General features: G+C 38.8%; 1 protein-coding gene across 1 annotated transcript; it reads right to left on the bottom strand.

Moving 5' to 3' along the window:
• Positions 1-12,127: 12,127 nt before the first annotated feature.
• Lrat (lecithin retinol acyltransferase) lies at positions 12,128-22,278 on the bottom strand. Its single transcript, XM_015484500.2, has 2 exons — positions 21,218-22,278; positions 12,128-16,087 (listed from the first exon to the last, which is right to left on the bottom strand). The coding sequence occupies exons 1-2, from the start codon at positions 21,755-21,757 to the stop codon at positions 15,935-15,937; spliced, it is 693 nt and encodes a 230-aa protein (XP_015339986.1). The 5' UTR covers positions 21,758-22,278; the 3' UTR covers positions 12,128-15,934.
• Between the last annotated feature and the right edge of the window lie 616 nt (positions 22,279-22,894).

Genomic DNA, 22,894 nt, shown 5'->3' with positions numbered 1-22,894 from the left:
AAACCTCAGTTATCAATGTGATTGCTAATTATAACTGAACAGCCATTGAATTTTCCTAGGTTCTGATTTTAGAATAAGAGGTGTTCATTCATAGTGCAAGCTTTGGGCTTAGTTATATAGTTCAGTGTATACAAATAAATGCAAACATACATGCATCCATACAAGCTTTGAGTCGCATCCATGCCTTCTGTGGCAACTCAGTCCTTTCTTTTTACCTCCATCTTCCTTTCCCTGACTGCTTTCCTATTACCCAAATTCCATGTAAAAAAGCACTTCACTGCCAGAGGCCCTTTCTCTTTATAAAGTCATTGCTTTGAAAGAATCATCCTGTTGCTGTAAGCAGAGCCAGTCTGTCCATTCTGGGGTTCTTAAGACGCCAGAAGCTGGGTCACATCAGTGGAAATGGCCACATGGTCTAAGCAGCCACCTGGGACACAGCTACCCTAATCCCCACTTGTGGGAAGCCGTTCTTGCACGTGATTGGGGCACCTCCCTGACTGGGTGTGAGGCGTTCAGGCCAAGCTGTGTCAGAACCTATCCCCACCCTTTTTAGGTTCCAGAGCCTGTCCATGTGGGGGTGTGACTGACCATTGACCCTGAGACCAACCACTGACCCTGACCTTGGAATGCTGTCCCCCTCGACCTTCATTGGATGGAATTTTCCCCTGAATTTCTTGTTCCCCAATAAAAGGCCACTCTCTGGCGTGCCCTTCTTCTCTCCTGCTAGTCTCTTGTGTAAACCTCGCTACACCACCAGGTGGCTCGAGGCAGGGGGCGGGGCGTCTCTGACCTGGTTAAGAGAAAGGTAAATTGAGTTTATGTGTGTTTATTTTGATCTCACTAGTTATATTCTATGCTTAGGACCACTAGTATGAAGCTAGCGTAATCTCAGGGTCAATGGCTTCCCACAACCACTGGCCTGGATATCTTCCTCAAAGATGTGGCAGCAGGAGAGCTGAGCACCTGCCTTGTTCTGAGGCTTAAGTCATGCAGAAGCTAAAGGAAGGAAAGAATCTCTTCTATAAACATTAATAGAAAATTGATGTGTAAATACAAGGAGGAACTGTGAGCCTAGAAATAGTGCTCATGACATGGGGGAGGCAAAGCCACTTTGTCTCGTGGTTGACCTTGACTAGGTGCATCTCTGTGCCACGCTCATCAGAGGGCTCTACATATTTTAACTTTCACAATAATTTCTACAGAGGACTAATATCACCCCCATTTATATGTGAAAAATAAAGACATAATTTACCATAAGCTCCAGCTGGTCAGGAGCTAGACACAAAGCTAAGCCTTCCCATTTTATCACTACATTTTTCCATGAAGATGGAACAGAATCATGGGAGAAATGTGAAATTATGATGGAAGCTTTAAATCAATGTGATAATGTTCATAAAACAACAGAAAAATTAGAGGATTAGGTAATACCAAAACTTTGAGTTCAAATAGATTTTATTAAATCTAGAAATAAAAAATTATGGGAATGGAGTTATGGCTCAGTGATAGAGGACTTGCCTCGCTCCCATGAGGCACTGGATTCAATCCTTAGCACCACATAAAAATAAATAAATAAAATTATTTTTAAATTCATTAAATTAGATGGTAATATCAAGGAGGAAAATCAAAATGGTATTTGTTCTGAGGACTTAAAATGGAGTCAGTTGGATGAAATTTCAGAAATGATCTTTTACATACAAGCCGACCTCTGAACTGGGAAGCAGACACCCCCATTCTCATCCCCCCTTGATGTGCTGACCTTTGGACTGGCTTAAAGGCAGAGTTTAGTGAAACCCTGTTGACTTCTGCAGACCTACTATACAAGGGACCCCTTCCTCAAAGACCCAGAGACTGAGACTACACCCAAGCCCTTTCTTACAGGACTGCTTAACTTTTGTCTTTCTTTTTGTTTTTCAACCAGCACCAGACCTAACTCCTGAGTAACAAATGATAAAACTACCAACTCCTTAAATTTTGGTTTTAGATACAGCTGCCATTTTATCATGTCTTAGATCACATTTCAAATATGTTTGAATTTTTGTCTCCCAGTTGTGATCCTTCCTAATTATTCCCAAATAAATGTGATATTCTTTATTCCTGCCCAGGCAGACTTTATTCTTTGTTAATAGTACACAAAAAAAGAAATGATGTAAGAAGAAACAGGCTTTTTATGAAAATGATCACAGTGATGGAAATGAATAATATAGCCAACCTGGATGTCCCGGGGCAGTTCTGGCAATGACCCCTGTGGAAGAAGGCAACAGTAGAGTTTATGCCCTGGAAAACAGCTATGTTCATCCCCCCTTCAAATTAATATAGTCCAAAAGTTTTTATTATGAGATAGTCCACTGAGCACCAGAAGAAATTTACAAAGAGAGGAGAAACATTTTGTACCTTAAAGTCATAGCCAGTCCTAGGAGTAAGGCTTCAACACTATGAATTGCAGTGGTATAGAGATAAACAAGGGATTAAAGAGGAAATTTACAATGCATGGCCATAAGTACTTTGTTTATGCACACAAACCGCAGTAATATCACTGTTAGTACTGCAGACTACAGATAAGAGAGTCTACACAGGGCCACCCTCTGCCTTCTGCTGGGAAGATCTGGTAGTTCATCTTCCACATTCAGAACAAATAAAGAGGTCCAGCATTACAGTTAGGTCCTCAAAATAAATTTGTTGCAGAGAGGAAAGTAGTAAGGAAAAAGAAAAAAAAATGAATAATTAGATTTTTAAATATAAGTCTACTAAGGAACAAGAAAGGAAAGAGCTTCTTTACTTTGACTACCTGTTGATAGAAATAAAAAAAAATAATGACAACTCTGGGGACAGTGAAATTGTACTTATTCTTTAGAATTTATGAGTTCTGTATATACTATGAATATTGACACTTAAAAACTCCTTATTAGAATTTATGATCCAGGAGTAGTGCACACATCTGTAATCCTAGCTACTTGTGTGAATGAGACAGGAGGATTGTAAGTTCAAGACCAGCCTCAGCAACTTAGCAAAACCTGATATCAAAAGTTTAAAAATTTAAAAAAGACTGGTGATGTAGCTCAGGGGTAGAGTGCCCCTGGGTTCAATCCCCAGTAGCAAAATATTTTTTTTTAAAAAAAAAGGATAACTTATAATTTTATTAGGGAGTAAGACAAGCCACTGTAAACAAACATACCCATTAATTTCCAACTCACAGCCCATGGTGTTTCCAGGTTGTCTTAGTATCATGAGCTATGCCTTCCCCCAGTGCATTTAGAATCACAGGTAGACAAAAGGTACTGGGCCTGCATCCATCCCCCAGATAACCCACTTTGCAGAAGGCACTCAAGGTGTGGTTTTGGTCTCTTTTGTTTTCCAATATTGCTGCAGACATTCAGGCTGTTGATTTAAAAATGCCTGGATGGGCCAGATGAAGAAGGAAAGCCTGTCCTTACAAGACAGATTTGTCCTACTTGTCTTCTACTGTGTCTTCTGACATATTTTCCCATCTCTTAGGTGACTATCATATTGATATATAAGTATAATATTGATGCTTATCAACAGCATTAATAGGGATTTCAGGGCTTTACCCACAAGTTATGAAAATCAGAGGAGTTTAGAAGTATAGATATATATTCCAGCCTGTCTGCTTTTAGGAAATGGCCAGGACAGATTTCTCTGAGTCAACATCATTAGATATATCACATGTGACCTATATCTTTTGATTTATAACCTGGGCCTGCCATTGCAATAGGCTTGAGAAGAATTGCACAGTTCTCAATTGGGATGAGGAGTCAGGATGGTCCAATTGCTGCTTCTGTTATCTCAGCTTCTCATTTCCTGCACTGTCATTTAGAATATGAATTTCATTTCCAGAAAATGTTATCTTCATATACCTAGAGTATAATTCCCAAATACCAAGATTCCAAGTTTAGGGAATCATACGTGCATCTGTGGGTATACCAACAGACAGATGTTATTGTTACAGGCCTTGGTTTTATTTTAATATCTGCTGTGGCATTGCTTCCCATAAGGAAGTTGCTCTGTAAGCAGTTTTCTATGGAATATAGAATGTTCGCCATGGTGTCAACTCATAAATTTCATATTGCCCTCACAGGAGGACTGCAGAGTTAGAACAGGATCAGTGTAACTAGGTACAAGTTGCATGGACACCATCTTTGTCCACATGGGTTCATATAAAAAATGCCATAGATAAGGTGACTTAAAACAACTGACACTGATTTCTCACAGTTCTGGAGGCTGGGAAGTCCAATATCATGTTGTGGACAAATTCTTTTCCTGGTAGGGCCCTTTTCCTGATTTCCAAAAGGAAGCCTTTTAACTGTGCTCCCACATGGCAGGAGAAAGAAATAGCGCAGCCTGGTTTCTTTGTCTTCTCATAAGCACGCTATTCCCAGGAAGTAGTGTTGAGAGCCACAGCCAGTCGGTGAGCCATTAAGATGATGCTGGATTGATTCAATTGTATATTGGACCTTTACACCAGTAATAGGGCGGCTCTTGCTGCCTTGTGTGTGTGGGGGGGGGGGCCCACTTTGGAGTTCCTGTTGAGTTCTCTCTCCGAGAGTGACTGTGTGCTCAGCCCAGTGGGTTGGTGTGTGGTGTTCCTGGGGGCTGCGTGGGTAGCGTTAGGGAGAGTTCCCGGGGAGTGTGCATGGAGTGCTGTTGGAGTTCAGGCAATAAAGTTTCCTGTTTGAAGATACAAGTGCTTTGTGGCGGTGATTTGTGCCCAGCTAGACTGCGGCAAAGTAGACTCCACCTTCATAATGTCATCTAAACCTAATTACCTCCCACAAGCCCCACCTGCAAGTACCATCACATTGGGAGTTGGGTACTGAACATGTATTTTGAGGGGGAAGTTAACATTCTGCTCATAACAGATACACTTGTAAAACTAAAACCAGACATCATTTGTGTCCACTTAATTTTCAGGTTCCAGGGGCAGGAACTGCCTCATCTTTCCATACAAGTTCCCTGGGTGAAAACTGAAGATTGTAATATTGCATCATATTCAACTGTAAACTCTGCAGCTGAAAATCACAGGTAAAGATTATATAAATAGGGGCTGGGTTGTGGCTCAATGGTAGAGCACTTGCCTAGCATGTGTGAGGCACTGAGTTCAGTTCTCAGCACCACATATAAATAAATGAAATAAAATAAAGGTTCGTCAACATCTTTAAAAAAATTATATACATAAACATGTTGCCTTCTTGTGCAAAATGATCATGGGCTAGATGTGGTAATATGATTGTGAAAAGAAATTAATGACTTTATTTACTTGGTTGGTCCCCAGTAGGATAGTGTGATGTAATATAATATTTGGAGTAAAGACACCAAGGATTGAGTCCTAACGTTACATCACTGGCTAGAATTTTTTTTTTTTTTGTACCAGGAATTGAACCCAGGTCAATGTGAAAGTGCTTTATAAAATACTGAATGCTAAAATGTTGGATAATTTTTTAAATATTTGTTTTTTAGTCATAGGTGGACACAATATCTTTATTGTATTTTTATGTGATGCTGAGGATCGAACCCAGTGCCTCACACATGGTAGGCAAGCACTCTACCTCTGAGCCACAACCCTAGCCCATGTTAGATAATTTTTAAAGCCACTTTCAACTCAGTCATAATGTCATGATAGCAACATACCTTTTTTTTTTTTTTTTTTTTGACCGCAGAAACTCTGTTTTTTAGCTCTGTAGACCCAGCCAAGTTTAATGCCTAGCATCTTGGTGACATCAGTATGTGTAAGGTGAATTAAAGGAATGAATCAGAATCTGAATTCTTTGTCATGGGAATAATTTGGCTGTCTCAACTTGCAAGAAAAGTTAGTATCACACAAGCCCATAACTACAATATGGAGTGGTTGGTAAGTGAGCCCCATAGGCTGTGTGTTCTTAAAAGACAAAAAAAGGAGGCTCCACCAGTTCTCCTTCAGATTAGGCAAAATCTGCTGGGGATACAGCTCAGTGATAGAACACTTGCCTAACATGCACAAGGCCCTGGGTTCAGTCCCCAAAAACATATCAGGCAAAATCTGTGCTTTGGACACATCAGTTAAAGTTCTCTAAGCTTAATACAGACAGAGGCAAGCAATTTAAGTATGACCTGGGACGGATAAAGTTGACTTTTCCTATTTTTCTAAAAATTTGTGCAGCTGTCTTGGTAGGAAGATAACTTTAGGATTAGAGTCCCCTCTCCCACAATAATCAAATAATGGTTGCAATGTGAAAGAATTCCCTTACCAGCTGGGGAACTTGCAAACAAGGCATCAATATAGAATCCCCAGAGTAAAAGAGGAAATAAGTGTCAGAAGAATCAATTTTTCTTCTGGTTCTATCACAGAGTCTCCTTGGAGTTCAAGTTCTTTTCGACCTAAAATTTGCATATAAAGTGAGGAGACTGGATTGCCCTCTGCTATGACTCACTAGCCCTATTGTCTGGGAGCTCTGAACAGGCCATCATCTCTAATTTGCTAGACTATCGTGCCAAAAGTTGCCATGGCCACCTGCTTCTGATTCATGATGCTTTATTAGAGTTCAGGAGCATCTATGACCTGAAGATTTTCTCTTATCCTTTGCATCTCTGGCTCCCCAAGAAACTTATCACTACAGTTGGGATCTGGAATGCCTCCAAAGGCCCCTATATTAAAACCTTAGTCCCAGCTTGGTGCTATTGGGAAGTAGTGGAAAATGTGAGAGGTGGGCCTAGTAGGAAATTTCAGGTTATTAGGAGGGGTCAGTGGGACCCTGATGTCTTCCTCCCTCTCTCTTTCACTTCCACACTATAAGGTGAAAAGCTTTGCTCCAATACATGCCCCCACATGAAATGCCACCACAGGCCAAAAGCAATGGGGTCCATTGGTCAGGGAAAGATTGTTCACCTTCAAAACTGTGAGTCAAAATAAACCTTTTCTCTCTGTAAGTTGATCTCAGGTATTTGTTACAGAAATGGAAAGCTGCCTACACACTTGTGATTTCGTACTCTGCTATTACTAATGGTATTAATTATTAGTCACCCAAAATACAACATTGCAATTTCACTGTGATTTGATTGTAAATCAGGTTAGTGGGATATGGTAGCATTCTATAAGTTCAGTTTAATTAAATAAAACTTAAAACTTTCTAGTTTTGATCTCCTACTAAATGTTCATTCTGCATGCTGCATCTGTTCACCTTGCCTAGAAAAGCCCGGATGACCAGATGAAGTTCTTGAGAGGAGAGGCACCTGACATTAGACCTCATGGGAAGATGAAAACATGGGAAAAATGGAAATCAAGTTCCAAGAATGAAAATTGAGTCTTTTTTTCCTCTAAGAAAATAATTATGAATCAAAGAATTGGCTTACTTTGGTGGGGGATAAGTTTGAGTTTTAAAACTAAGTAAAGAAACACATTTTGAAGATCACTTACTCTAAAAGAAATTCTTAGTTTCCTCATCTCAGAAGTCCACAAATCCTATAGCTGAGGTCTGTCAAGAATAAATGCAATAAGTACATTTTCTCAAAAATCTTTTTTTTTTTTTTGGTGATACAGGTGACTGAACCCAGTCAATAGCACCATGAGCAGTCTACCACTGAGCTATACCTCCAATCCCCTCAAAAGTATGCACAAGGCCCTAAGGCCTTATAGGCTCTGGGTTCAATCCCCAATGCCAAAATAAAAAAAAAAAAAATACTTTGAGAAAAGATCCTCATTTCAGGTGGTTCCAGAGTGGTCAAGAAAATGAGTATTTACAAAGTGGAGAAATCTTACTGAACCCTAGGACATGGTTTAGCAGCAGCAGCAGCCGCAGCAGCAGCAGCAGCCGCAGCCTTGACAGAAGCCCTAATAGTCACAGGAAGCATCATTTAGCAGAGAATCTAGACACTGAAACATACTAAGGCACTGTAAATCCTTGTCTCATTTCTTTAAATCTCATTTTCAGATTTTCTCCCATCTTGCCTTATGCCTTCAACTCCATTATGTTTTTTTTTATAAATTTTTTTTTAATATTTATTTTTTAGTATTTGGCGGACACAACATCTTTGTTTGTATGTGGTGCTGAGGATCGAACCCGGGCCGCACGCATGCCAGGCGAGCGCGCTACCGCTTGAGCCACATCTCCAGCCCTCCATTATGTTTTTACAAATCATTGTCATGAAGTTCAGGGTCATCTTAAGTCCCCATCCAGAAAAAAATGTAGCGTGAAAAGAATTTGCCATTGTTAAAGCCCCTGGCAGTCATTTGTGTGTGACTTGCTAGAGGTGAAGTGGAAAGAGTGTGCGGAGAAGGGAGTCAGGAGGCTTGGAGAGGAAAGAAATCTCAACCTCAATGGAGCACATAGCAACTGCTATCTTTTTGGTTTCCACCCAGCAGTGAGACACCTGGTCGTGTCTAAACCAATGTAAAGCTTACAGAGCTCCAGTCCTTCAGCCTGAGCAGATCCTCTGGGGCAACTGCAGGCTGAGCCAGGATTAGCAGACAAGTGTTGTTAATCTGATAAATTTTGGAATTTGGGTTCATTGTTTAGCTCAATATAAACAAGAAGATTTTGTCAGAAATACTGACACATTCTTCTTCAAAGGATAAGGGATTCAGTTAAGCACGAGATAAAAGTGGCCTCAAAGTTTACAAGACAAAAGAATAAGAAACCATTGCTCTGTCCAGTTGTCTTTGGACATGTGACCCACATGGATTTCTTTAATCTTCCATTATGTTTCTCCATGAATATCTTAATTGTAGAGAATCTGAATATTTATAAGATCATGCTGCTCAGAAACTTTCCAAAGAGTTTGAATGTGAATCTTGCACAGTCTTGATCCCTCTACTCCATCCTTCTGTGAAAGGATGAGAGTTAAGGCTCTGGAGTCCCATGCAGCGTTTATTTCTACCCCACCTCAGTTCCTCTGACTAGAATTTGAATATGAATATATGGTTTTTTTTAAAGAAGCTGTTTATTGATCTAACTAAACCTCTGATAGTCATCAGTTATAATTATATCACAGAGTATTCCTCAGAAAAGAATTATGAAAGTTAAGTTGTGATTTATGCTCTTGTGCGTGTGTGTGCACACATGCATGTGTACGTGTGCATGTGCAGGGGATTATGGATACTAAGTTACTGAACCACAATTTCAGCCCCTGATTTATGCTTCCTAATTGAAGAATAGAGCAGGACATGGTATGTTTTTGTTCCAAAGCATACTGAAGTGAAAAGACAAGTCAGGTATTATGATCTGTTTTCTGGGTCTGTGGGCTTTATTCGTTTTCTTCCTCCTCCTACCAAAGTACAAGGAAAAAGAGGCCCACTGTTGTTTTCCCTTTACATCTCTACCTACAGTCTGCTTTCTCCCTCTGACCTCCTTGACACCCCTATTCCTGGCATTAGTGTAGTGCTTTTGATCAAGATGATCAGACTTATTTGTCAGATTCGCCCTATATCTTGATGCTATTCACACTCTTACTTTCTAAGACTTTCTTCTCTTTGGCTTCCTCACAGTCTCTCCTGGTCTGTTCTAACCTTTTGTACCATTAGGCCTCAATCTTCTTCTGGAATTACTCTTGATCATTCTTCCTTCTCCTTGCTTGCTAGTCTTTCATCTTTATATTTAAAAACAAAACAAAACAAAAAACTTCATGAACTCTCCCAGGATGGTCTAATTCACATCCTTGGCCTTAACTACTTCTGTTACACCCAAATATCTCCTCATCCCTGAACTATCTTGTATATGAGACTCTAATTTTCAGCTGTCTCTTTTATATTTCTAACTATTGAGACTCTAGGCTACTCAAACTTCATGAACTCAGCCCAGGTTCATCCTACTTAAAACCCATTTCCTCGAACTCCCTAAATCATGCCACAAACCAACCAGTTACACTTACCGGGTACCTATTTTGACCTTTAATCCCCCAGGTACATTTTTCACCTTTGCTAACAACCTGTTTCTCAGGCTGCCCTGTCTCTTGGTTTCTGACCTAGTGGCCAAGGTGAAGCAGAGGCGGAGAGGCGAGGAGAAACCAGGGTGCCACACAGGCACGCTCTTACGCATGTCACAGGACAGTACTGAGAACAGTTGCCACTTTCCTGGTTGGAATCAGCATGAAATCCCTCTTTCTTACCCCTTCAGATATACCCACTGCTCCTTTCTGTGCCATGTACACTGCCATTGACTACAACTAGTCTTCATCATTTCTCGCCTACATTTGGGTAATAGACTTTATATCCCCTAGTTTACATCTCTTCTTCCAATCCATTTTCTACACTGTTGCAGAGTGAGCTTTCTAAAATGATAATCAGATATTTACTCTCCCATTTAGACTAAGGCTGATGATAGCCATCTTCAAAGGAAGATTACTCATAAGTGAGTCCTTAAAGTGGTCTCAAGTCTCATAAGTGGTCTCAAGGCTGTGGGAGGAACCAATGACCAAAAGGTAGCCAGGCTAGAGGACTTTTGACCATGACCATCAGTGTTGCGGCATGACTTGTCAGCCTGATTAGATCCCTTGGCAATTCTAAATGAGAGGCAAAGAAGCAAGAGAGTGGAGTAGAGGCTAAAAGAAATAGAGTGAAGGTATATGAAAACCACGAGACAACAGAAACAATGATACACTGATTTCATAGCAGTAGGTAGTCAGCCATAGAAGCAGCAGTTATAAATTCAATGGAAATAGCAGCAGTAGCATCCAGAACCAAAGAGGATGCTGCTGGGGTTGGGCTGGGACGTGTGAGCAATTGTGAGGTGAACAGGGAAAAGTGACCATTCACCTACTGAGTGATTCTGTACTTCCTACATCTGTGTATCCTTAAATAAACCTCACTCACAATGCTTATGTTTTCTTTCCTCCTCTATTTTCCATGTCTCATTCAATTGCACATTCAGAATACTCAGGCAAGGCACTTAGAAAGTTTGGGAATTGCTTTCTCTCAACTGCAGACTCTCATAGTGCCAAGTCCTTGGTGATCTTGCCTTGAGTTCCTTTTGACTGGACTGGCTCCCATCTCTCAAAGCAGCAAAATAAACACAGGCCATTGTTTTCAATGACCTGGAGCAAACCAACAGTGTTAAGGATTCTCACATGACTCCGGGCCTTTGTATTTACTGTTCTTGAGTGCCTGGAATGACCTAGAAAAGGGAGGTCTTTTTTACTTTCAATATTTATATCCTTTAACATTCTTCTTGCTGGACTCCAGCAGACAGGTAAAGGTCTGGTCTTTGCTTTTCTGACACTTGTACGAGCTTACCACTGCTTTTAAATCTATTTGCTTGCCATTCTCTCTCATTAGACTAAGCAACTATACAACTAAGATTTTAACTAGTGCTGGCTGGGCATAATTCTAATTCCAGCTACTTGGGAAGCTGAGGCAGGAGTATTTGAGAACAGCCTATATGACTGTCAGATCCTGTCTCCAAATAAAACATATAAAAGGACTGGGGATGTGGCTCAGAAGTACACCGCTTCTAGATTGAATTCTTAGTAGTGCCAAAAAAAAAAAAAAAAAAAAAAGATTCTAAGTAGTTCATCCTCTTGTGGCCCTATGGTCCTGTTTAGAGTACCCAGAAAATGTGTAAGAAATTAATACATTGATTGGTGGAAGGCTTGTCCAATTCCTGTGAGACCTCCAAGACCTATTTGGTATAGTGGAAAGAACTCTGCAGCCAAGTTCTTGATCTCACTCTGAAGCACTTGGACTCCTCTATGCCTGATTTTTTGCATCTGTAAATATGTTCAGATATTTAAGGTTTCAGTTCAGGAATGTTTGGTGCTTGCCTGTAAATGCATTTCAATAATGGCCCTGCTCATACCCCAGCCCTTGCCACCCACACTGCAGGATGCTTTGGTAACACTATAAATGTGGTTACGGAGTTTATAGCATAGCTCTCATTAGTTGTTGTTACTGCTTAATTTTGGAGAATGGAGAAGAGATTTGTTGTTTAATATTACACATGCCTCCATAATCAAGGTAGGCTCTGAGATGTAGATAACATACGTCTGAAGGCAGATCTGCATAAAGTTCTATTTCAGACATGTAAATCTATATTCAATAAACGGAGAAGGAAGCTTGAACAGGAATATTCTTTAGAACTACCATGTCAAAAAAAAAGTATTTGTGACCTACTTTTATGTATTTTAAATCCAAAGAAAAGAGAGAACAATAAGTAAAATTGATTTTATTCAACATGTATGCATATCAAATATAAAATTAGTTTATCTGACAGAGGCTGGGTTAAAACTCTCCAAATAGATCATATAAAACAAAGATTGGCCACTATTTCTCATATGCTTCTCATCCATAACAAAAGAGTTTTGCACTGCCACAACTTGATATTGCTGGAAAACATTTTTTTTTATATTTGACATTAACAGTATGAAATGGAAAATGTAAAAAATAAGAACTATAACTGTATTCTGAAGAAAAGTTGAAGTAACAAATTCATACTTGCTTTTCCTTAGAAAGAAGCATCTCTAGCAGAGCAAAGACCAGGAGTATTCAATATATACACATAGTGACCAAGTTAATTTATTTTTCAGGAATCTTTTTTTTTGGAGAGAGTGCAGGACTCCTCCCTAACACTCCACCAAGAGTTATTCATGAGTAAAATGAAAAGATTTGACTAAAGTCTATTTGCACTTCCTTGACTTGTTTGCTTTCTATCCTCGAAATTACAGACCCTTATTTGAGATTGAGGATTTAAGCTAAATCTCTTGTCCATTCTTGCACAAGCCTCCATCCTTCCACCATATTTTTGGGAGTTACCTTTCTGTACTCCAAATCTCCACTGCCTGTACATAAAGTCCAAACTTCTTGGTCTGCAAAAGACTTAGACCACTTGACCATTGCTTTCCTTTCCTGACATCTCTACCCACCACACTTATTCTGCTCTGGCCCTTGAACCACTTACAATTGCCTGAATTCTCTTTGCAGTTTAATGTTTTCCATTAAAATAGAGTACCTCACAGCTATGCATGAGCCACGTTGTTGCAGTTTTCATGCATTTACGTATGCTGTTCCCAGCATGTAAAATGTCCTGCCCAAGATCTGTCTCCTGGAAATATAAACACATATTTTCAAGGCACTACTCAGTTCCTATAATTTTGGCCTTGTCAGTTATTAAACCCAACCACTTCTCTTTCCATGCCTTCAATTAGCTCTATTCAGATGTCAACTGCCGAAAGTCTCTGCCTACTAGGCCATCAGCTTTAAAGATCCACATCTCTTGCATCTTTTCATCCTTAACACATGACTGGTGCCTGACACTTGCATCAACCCATCTAAGCCCCAACGAGTTCTCTCAACTTTCATCTAGGGCAAAGAACAAACTAATAATGAGAAATGCCATCAGATACTACTCGGTTATGATTTTACAAGTTAGAATAGAAATATATAAATATAAGGGCCTTGTAGGATCATAAGGATGAACCATAAGTGGTTAAGTCCATAGAAATTCATAAACTGCTTCAAGTTAGGAGACACAAGATTTTTTTCACTGCCATCATCAGGAAGGCATGCTCTCTTTCTACCTTGTTAAGCAACCAAACTTAGCACAGGAAACAAAGAATCTCCCTTTCTCCTAAGAAGTTCAACAATTCTGGTGTTGGGGAACATTAAATAAATAAAACCTTCCTTCCTGCTCCCTCTTTATCAGTGTGATAAGATCACTTCATACTATTCTCAGCTTCATGCCTAGCACTGCCTCCTTCAAATAAGATGACCTTTCAGGCAAATTGACTTGCTTTTTCTCCTCTAATTCCCATAGTACTATGTATACTCTATAGCAGCTAGTTTTAAAACAATATTAATTCTAGAGCATGAAGTTACAACAGTTCAGTGCCTAGCACACAATGAGCACTCGAATGATGGATTAAAGCTTGGTTAAAGGTATGAAGTGAGTCAAGACTAATTATGTTAATTCCAACTTTAAGAATTTCCTTGTTGGCCCTGCACATGGCGAACACGTGACACACACAGGAGGATCACAAGTTCAAAGGGAGCTTCAGCAATTTAGTGAGGTCCTAAGCAACTTAGCAAGACCCTGTATCCAAATAAAAAATAAAAAGTGTTAGGTATGTGGCTTAATGGGTAAGCGCCCCTGGGGTTCAATCCCTGATACAAAAATAAAATAAAATAAAAAGTTACTTATCTTTGAACACAGATTTAATTTCAAACAGTGTGGTTTTTTTTTCCTACCTTTAATACTCAAGGCTGCAAAAGAGTGTTAATTATTTATGAGGACATTATATTTTGAAGAAATGAATTTATTTAAACAATCAATACAAGGGTAAGAAGTGAAAAACCACTAGCACAATGGTTCTCATAGTGGTTGATATTCTGCATACATTCCTAAGACAACTTTAAGTGAATGGAATAGACCCACAGAACACCCATATTCTTTGGTATTGTCATTAAGTGTTTTAATTTTAAAAATTTGAAAACAATTAAACACTTAAATTGAATAATTAAACACAAAGTTTAGTTAATATTATAATACAACTGAATTTGTGTGGGAAAATTAAGGGTGATAAAACTTCAGTTAAACTAAAATATGCTCTTTAAATTTGTTCTAATTGGATCAATAACTGACCTCACTGTCCTGATGATTTATTGTTTTGTGATTCTCAATATTAATAAAGCAATTTTAATAGTTGAAATACAATCTATTTTGTGATTGATTTTTTGAATCTGGTAATTTTGCAAAAATGCCTCGGGACTGTTTTAATGCTGCTGTGTCTCCACCTTTATAACAGCCACAGTGAAATCAACTTACATGCTAGGTAGCATGGAGACACTTCAAAATTATTTCACCCAGTAATTTCCTTTGGCCCTACTTATTTGGGTTTTATATTCTGGTGTAGCATCATTATTTTAAGGACATAAAGTATGGCTAGAAATGAAATGGAGACAACTGACCAGAAAAAAAAAAAAATCTGTAAAAATATTATACCATACATTACTGGTAAAGGCTTCAATATGTGATTACATATATCTATAGGTTCAAGGCACAAGAAAACAGATTGGACTTGCTTTTATATTCACCTCAACAGATACCCTATAATAACCACACCAGTATAATAGAGCAATCAAAAATAAACTTAATTTGTCTTTTAATTAGTGCATATGTGGATATCTCCAAATACATTTGAGATATATATATACACACACACACACATATATGTCCAATATCCAAATTATTTTAATCCATATCTATTTATTTCTCAGATTTAAAATAACAATATTGACACATAAAAGGAAAAAGTTATCAATGCCAGGCTTCTGATTAAATTATCAAATCAGATTTAATGCTATTGTAGCTATTTCTTTAGGAAAACACAGACTTCCACACTTAATGGTCAGTTACCTGTTCATTAAACTTTAACTTTGCCTAGAATGGTTTCAAGTAATGAAAATAAGATTTCTTGACTTGCTTGGGATAATATATAATATGCAAGAAAAAGGACGTTGTGTTTTGGTGGTGGTTCTTTTAAGCCAATCATCAAACATGTTTTCATCTGCATTTGGAAAATGCTTTCAGTTTAATGTTAAGTTTTTCAATAAAACAAAATAAACTTACATTAAATTGATTATCACAGTTGTTAAGTCTTCCAATCTTCAAATTCAAGACTCACAACAATGATTGCAGAAGAAAAACATAACACAAATAATCTCCTCTGGCCATCATCACCTTAGGGGCTGATTTTCTTGTACTGTCAAATTCTATCACAAGCTGTCACTTTTCCAAGGTTTGGATGGTGCTTTGCAACAGAACTGCCTGAGAAGATTCAGAAAGCCTTTGTTCTTGGGCTTACATGGTAAGCACTTGGTGTGATTCTTAATCACATTTTTATCCAGAACACAGGGTTACAGGTCACATTTTTTTTTAACAAGGCTTACAGTGATTTGTGCTCTATAAATATAAATACATTTACATGGAGAATACATACACACTAATGTGGGGACATGTAATTAGGCAACCATCCATAAGCAGAATGGAATAATAATTGCAGGAAAGGTAGTATATGATGCCAGGCCCATGCAGACTATAGACACCAATCCCAAGATCGCTGAAGCAAGAACACTTCTCTGATCACGAATAATTATCTTCAGCATCTCAAAAAACTGGAAAATAAAAGTTAAGAATATTAGGAAAGGTAGCTAAACCTAAAAGAATCACATATAACAAATAGCAAAACAGTTTTTACAACTATTTTCTGTCTACCAGGAGAACTAGAAATTCCTTTGTGATATGTGAAAAAATTTAAAATGTAGATAACTCAGTTTCTTGATTCTATATTCTGAATAGGTGAAATATTACAACAAACAACTAGGTTAATAAATTTTAAAATACAGAATTTTACAGAAAGCTAAAAGTTATTCAGGATGAAAGGTTAAAAATATTCAAATACTTGTTAGTATTAATAGCATATTCTAAAATTACATAAGAAAAATCTCTAATACTGTGTAAAAAAACAGAATTAAGTTTATTGTTAGGGGGAATTCAGTTTTTCTAATTCACCATTCTAAATATGCTCAATGTCAGTAATAACTTTATACAAGGCTTAAAATCTGAAGGCATAAAATTAGTCTCATTTTGTTGTCATATCCCATTCCCTGTCTAAATATATTATATTCACCATCAATTATATGCACACATAAATTGGTTACTTGAAATCACCTTCAGTAATGCATTCTCTTAACGTGTAGTTTTTTCTTAGAAAAACCATTTTACTTGGAAGCAATGGCCTCTGTTGAATTCCTGAATCCACCTCTTATTGACCGTGTGATCTCAAATAAGTCACTTAACCTGTCAACTCCTCTTCATAGAAATACCATGGCGACTGTGGGGATCAAATGAGATCTTCTATGCAACAGTGTATTTTATATTCTTCTACAAGTTATATAAATGTAAAGTATTATAATGATTATTATCACTGTTGAGAATCTCTACCTCATCATTGTCACTGCCACAATTTAACGATTATCATTTTTTAAGAGTTTTTCTATTCATACTAGATTTAAGCTCTTGTTCCAGAACATGGCATTGTATATGATTTTAAGTTCTCTTATAGTGTCTTATAGAGTATTGGACAGTGAGGTTTCCAAAGTTTTTCTTCTTGTTGTATTGAGCAAGATGGCTTAGAACATTGAGGCTTAAAAAAAAAAAAAAAAAAAAAAATCCTCCTGCTTTAGCTTCCAAAAGCCTTGGGAATATTTCCATATTAATTAATTTGTTTATTTATTTTGCAGTGCTGAGGCTCAAGTTCAGGATTTGGCACATGCTAGGCAAATACTGTACCACTGAGCTGCATCCACAGCTGGGTTTCCAAGTTCTTTCACCAGGGATTGAACTCAGGGGCACTCGGCCATTGAGGCATATCTCCAGGCCTATTTTGTATTTTATTTAGAGACAGAATCTCACTGAGTTGCTTAGCGCCATACTTTTGCTGAGGCTGGCTTTGAACTCTCCATCCTCCTGCCTCAGCCTCTCAAGCTGCTGGGATTACAACAAGTGTGCACACCTTGCCCAGCTGGTTTCCAAGTTCTTAAAGGAGAGAATAAACAAGTTCAATATAGTCATGAGTCACAATAGTGACATTTCAGTTGACAACTGACCACACATAGAACATAGCCCAGTAAGATGATAATGCTTATGTAAGCATACTCTATCATGTTCATACAATGATGACATGTCCTAACTGTGCATTTCTCATGTCATTAAGGATGCATGACTCTATATTTTTAAAAATTTTTTCCTAGTTGACCTTTATTGATAAAATTCACATTACATGGGATTTTGAGATGCTCCTTAATCAAGTTTTATAATAATGAATTACATTTTAAGTATTTCTTTTCTACAAAACTAATGTGAAGTTTCTTTCTTATAATTTATATCATAGATTGTTATGCTGAATTTTATAAGGTTCATATTTAATAATCATTAAGTCTTCTGTTAAATTGCTCATAAGATAGCAAAAGATATTAATAGTCAATGCTAGTAAAAAATAATTTCCACTTTAGACTTTAAGCAATGAGAAAAATTGTTTATTGATTTTCATTTATTTTAAATAAGTCAAGAAAGATGTCAACTAGAAAACAGGGTAGTTTTCTAGATTTATGTTTCCTTCAAGATATATTTCCTAAATACAGAACTGATGAGGCATAAAACTGCTAAATTTTACTTCTGGTGGAAATAAAGTCTGTGGTGAACAGATAACATTACTGCCATATCCTCTGTCCTCACAGGAGTGATCCATTCAAAATTTGTTCTCAGTGAATGACTGTATATTTTAACATACTATCTTAACTGTGCATAGTTATCCCTGTTCATACTTTTACATATTATTTAAGAGAGAAACATCCTGTTAATCATCCAGATGTTGATCTATTTATAGGTCAAGCATTTGATTTCTTTCTTTTTTTAACAATTATTTTCTTTTTTTAGTATTTATTTTTTAGTTTTAGATGGACACAATATCTTTATTTTATATTTATGTGGTGCTGAGAATCGAACTCAGTGCGCCATGCATGCTAGGCGAGCACTCAGCCACTGAGCCACAACCTCAGCCCTGATTTGTTTCTTTTCTACTAAACTAAAACATTAGTTAATAAGTACATTGTCTTAAAAGTGGTGATGATCAAAATGAATGAATTTTTCAGGACAGTTAGAAAAGGAGGTTGGAAATACCAGAAAGCATATTTAGGTAAGTAAGTTGTCCTGATACAGTTATACTTGCTTCTTCTTCATCCTACTAGTGAAGGCAAACTAAGAACTGGGGCAAATTCTCCCCTGAAGCAGTTTCTCTCAAAGAGCATTTCATTTCTAATGTTCCAGTTCTTGTTCAGTTGGCCATCAGCCCAGGAGGCATCTCTAGAGGTACTGAACAGTAGGAAGTTTCTAGAAAGGGATCAAGAAGCCTGTAGGGACACTTTTGTGAGTGCTGAATTCACAGAAAATGAAAAATTTTCTGTTTCCATTGGGTAAAAAAAATTAGTAAGATGTAGAGCAATTTTCTGTTCACATTCATTTTGGCAAAGGAAAAACCAGTATTAGCAAAGTCAGAAAAAAAATCATAGTAGAAAAAGCATAAGGCATTGTAATAGTTACTAACTAAAAGGATTTATAAAGTATAATTATAAAATTATGATTTACAAAATCCTGATGATCAAAAGCAATATCAAAATCTCTTAGTTTTATGGCTTCTAAACTTGTAAAAAGAATTTATCACAAAGAACTAAAAGGTTCTTTCCCAGTTCATTTTCAAACTAACTGCAGTGTTTTTCTGAGGGAAAACCTTTGGGAGAGTTTTGTGGGTTTTTGTTTTGTTTTGTTTTGTTTTTCAACATGAATTTAAGTAAGAGACCACTTTAACACGCTCATGTTAAGATGATAATAGCTTTGAATATGGAGACTTCAACAATCTAATCCAGAATCAAATAATTCCTTATATTTCTAAAAAGTAGAACTTCTTTATTATGAATGGCCTACTTCTCTCTGGGAAAGTTCAAAAAACAGTTCTTAGAATTAGAAAATTTGGGGATGAAGATTTTTTTTTCCCCCTGAGGAAATCTAGTCTGTGGCCAAAATTGTTTGTTAGACCATTCAAAGTGAAGACAAAAACTCAGTTTCACAAGAGGTGCTATGCAGCAACAGTAATTAAAACACTTCTCCACTGCTGCTAAACCTGACAAAGTTTCCAAAGATGAAAAACTACTACAACTAGTTATTATGCAGATTATTTTACTAGCTTTAAAAAGCACTTGTACTCTGTTTCTGTAGAAATATATAATACAGTGCTCCATGTGTTCCCTGAAGAAGTAACTCCTAATTACTAGATAGAAATACTGTTTTTCCTTGGAGAAATGATTTGCTTGGTTCTTAAGTAAATCTGACGTGTTTCCTTTTGTATACTTTTAGAGACAGTGTTTGTAAATGTGGGCAAGTTCATTTCTAAACAGGCCTGGACTGGAGCTGTGATTCTTGAATCATTTCACAGTGTTCTAACTGTATTTTTATTTTGCTTGGGAAAGAATTCCTAGATTGAGGCTGAGCTCTATAAAAAATCTACAGGGGTTTCATACACCAATGTATAAAAACATAATACTTTCATGCTTTGTGGGGCGGGGAGTTCCCATTTGGGTAAAAAAATTAGTAAGATGTGGAGCAATTAAAAATCTAAGATGCGGTTATATTTACTCAGATTCTTCATCTAAATGTGAACAGGAATATGAAAACTCATTGAGTGTGTTCACCCAGGTTTCCATTAAGAAGAGTGAATATTAACAATACCTCTTTAACAACTACAGTGAAGGCTGAGAAAGTTTCCAATTGCAAATGAAGTAGGAGGCTTAAAATGTTGACTATCTTTAAAAGTTAAGAGATTCCAAAAGAAAACAATCTGACCCCCTTGGATTTGTGGTTCATTTAAGAATCTTAAATTGTAATACTATTTTTTCAAAGTACCTGTAAAAATTACCTTCTAACATTTAAAGAGCTCTTTTTGAAAAATCAATAGATTTGATTCCTGGGGAACTTGTAAATGCCCTAACTATCTTTGGAGCTAATGGATAAAGGATGGTTAACAATGAGGGAGTTAGATGGGGATTAAAGTCAATACAGGAAAAGATTCACAGTACAAGGAAAAAACTTCTCTGAAGCAAAAAACAGAAATAAAGGATTTATCAGGGATGTCCTCTTAATAGCAGGACATTTTGGTAGTTTATATTAAGCTAAGGGAATTCACTCCAGAGAGCTTACAGAGGGAGAAATATGCACACTTCCTTATTTTAAAGGCACACAATTTGTTTATAATATTATGGATTAAATAAATACAATACACACCTTCCTTCCAATTGCAATTCTTGGGAAAAGTTGCAAGTACCTGCAAAAGATTTCCTGAGACCCCTCAGCCACTTGCTCTTTGTCATTTGAACTACTATGGTTGTGTATATATCTGATGACTTCTGCAGCAATAACAGGGCTGCTCTCTGGATTTGCTGGAAGCGGTCCTGCATGGCCACAGCCTTTTCCTGAGCATATCCTGCAAGGCTCTTCGACATTTGTTTTACTTAATTTGTCTCCCTTAGAAACATCAGAGCTTTCCTTACTTAATCTAGAACTCTTAAGAATGGTGAATGGTGTGGAAATAGTGGGGGAAGTACACAAGATTCCTGCTACTAGGGAAGAGAAAAGGTCAGAGATGGTGGGGGGCGTCCCCACCGAGCCCAACTCCCTAGAGTCACACATCCTACCTTGTCGACCTGGGGGCTGATCGCGGAACCGTATCTGCAGTAAGTTACAAAGTGTTCGCAATTGTTCCACAATAGGCTGTAGGAGGTCAGACCCAACAGTTTCTCAGCCCTCCGGGCCACCTCCTCATTGAGCAGAGCCTTCTTTTTGACGTACTGGTCCAGGTGATTGACAAGGATGTCGGCTCCATAGGCGAAGTCCTCCACTGTGTCCACGCGGATGCTGGCCACCTTACCAATGACGCCCAGAATGAGACGCTTGTTGGAGACCACTTTCTGCGTGCGCTTCTTGTCATTGGTCAGAGCCAACAAAATGTCGGGCATTAAGTGTGCGACACGGTTGTCGCCCAGGTAGATGCCATAGTGGGTCAGGTGGGTCCGGGGCACTTCCAGTACGTCGCCGCGGAGGAAACAGTTGACCTCATAGAATTTTTTCCATCCTTTCTCTTCTCCCGGGATGTCTAAACTGAAAAACCTGAAGTTGGAGAAGAGGACCAGCTTATCCAACAGTAGGGATACCACCTCCAGCATCGGGTTCTTCATTCTGCAAGGAAGAGCGAGTCTTGGGAGTGGTGCTGCTGCAGCTGCTCTGGCCCGAGTCCAGCTGTGCAAGGTAAACTCGCCAGACAGTGGCGCTGCGCGGCTGCTCACCTGCAAGCCCGCCAGCGACCCAAAGCCGCGAGGTAAAGCGACTGCTAAGGAGGAAGACAAAAAAGGAGGGAAGGGAGAGAAGCCTGGAAAGCAGTTCTGCCAATTCTGACTGCGGGCTGAAGAGGGTGAGGAATTAGTGTGGCTGCGGACCGCGGGGACAGTGAGACCCACGCTCTGAGGAGCGAGAGAAGCAGCACACCTAGCGGAAGGTGCTGGGGTGCAGAACCACGCGCCTTAGTCCAGAGTACTGCTTTCGCTGCGGCTTTTATCACCGTCGAGGGGGCGGGACGAACGCGGTCATTGACTCGGCGAGCGCACTGATTGGGTGCTGGTGAGAGCACTGCTCCCCGCCCGGAGGTAGCAGGACCCAGGGTTCTTTGGAAGCCCGCGGGCAGAGTCAGAGCTCTCACGTTCTGCACCTTTTCCCCCTTTCGCCGTGGGTTCTGTCTTGCACTGAAGCCCGAAGTACTCTGGCCTTTAGGCGGCCGATTTAGAGGCCGAAGGCGTGGCCACGCGACAGATCCTGCACCTGAGAGTGGGGCGCGTTCTCAAAACTTCGGAATCTTCTTCAGTGGAAAGTTTCCTTGGGCGCGATTTCTGAGTAGGACCACTCCTTCTGAAGGGATGGATACCCAGAGACGTTGGCTTCCTAAAGAGTTTGCATTCACTCTGCCAAGTGTGCGCTCCTGGAAAGCCTGCAAATTCTTTCTCAAAATGATATCTCCCCCGCCCCCTTAAAGTGTCCTGAATCCCTGGTGCTTTCAGGAAGAACACGGGTGGATGGGGTTGTTACCCTCGAGTCAGGATCCCAGCGCAGGCGATTGGAACTCGAGGACCCTCTGCGCTCCACAGTACCAGTGGCCGTTTAGCGCGCGGCAGTCCAACCGTCAGCATGAAAAACCGTGAGGTTCCAACGTCCACCAGGAAAGGAGGATTCATGTCTAGTTTTTTCCTGGCGTTAGGGTCACACGGCCCAAGCTTCGGTTTACTCACGGAAACGTTACCGATTTCTCTTAAAGCGCAGCGATC

Source organism: Marmota marmota, unplaced genomic scaffold, assembly GCF_001458135.2.
Source record: "Marmota marmota marmota unplaced genomic scaffold, marMar, whole genome shotgun sequence".
Taxonomy (NCBI): Eukaryota; Metazoa; Chordata; class Mammalia; order Rodentia; family Sciuridae; genus Marmota; species Marmota marmota.
This window is presented reverse-complemented; position numbering and strand designations above follow the sequence as displayed.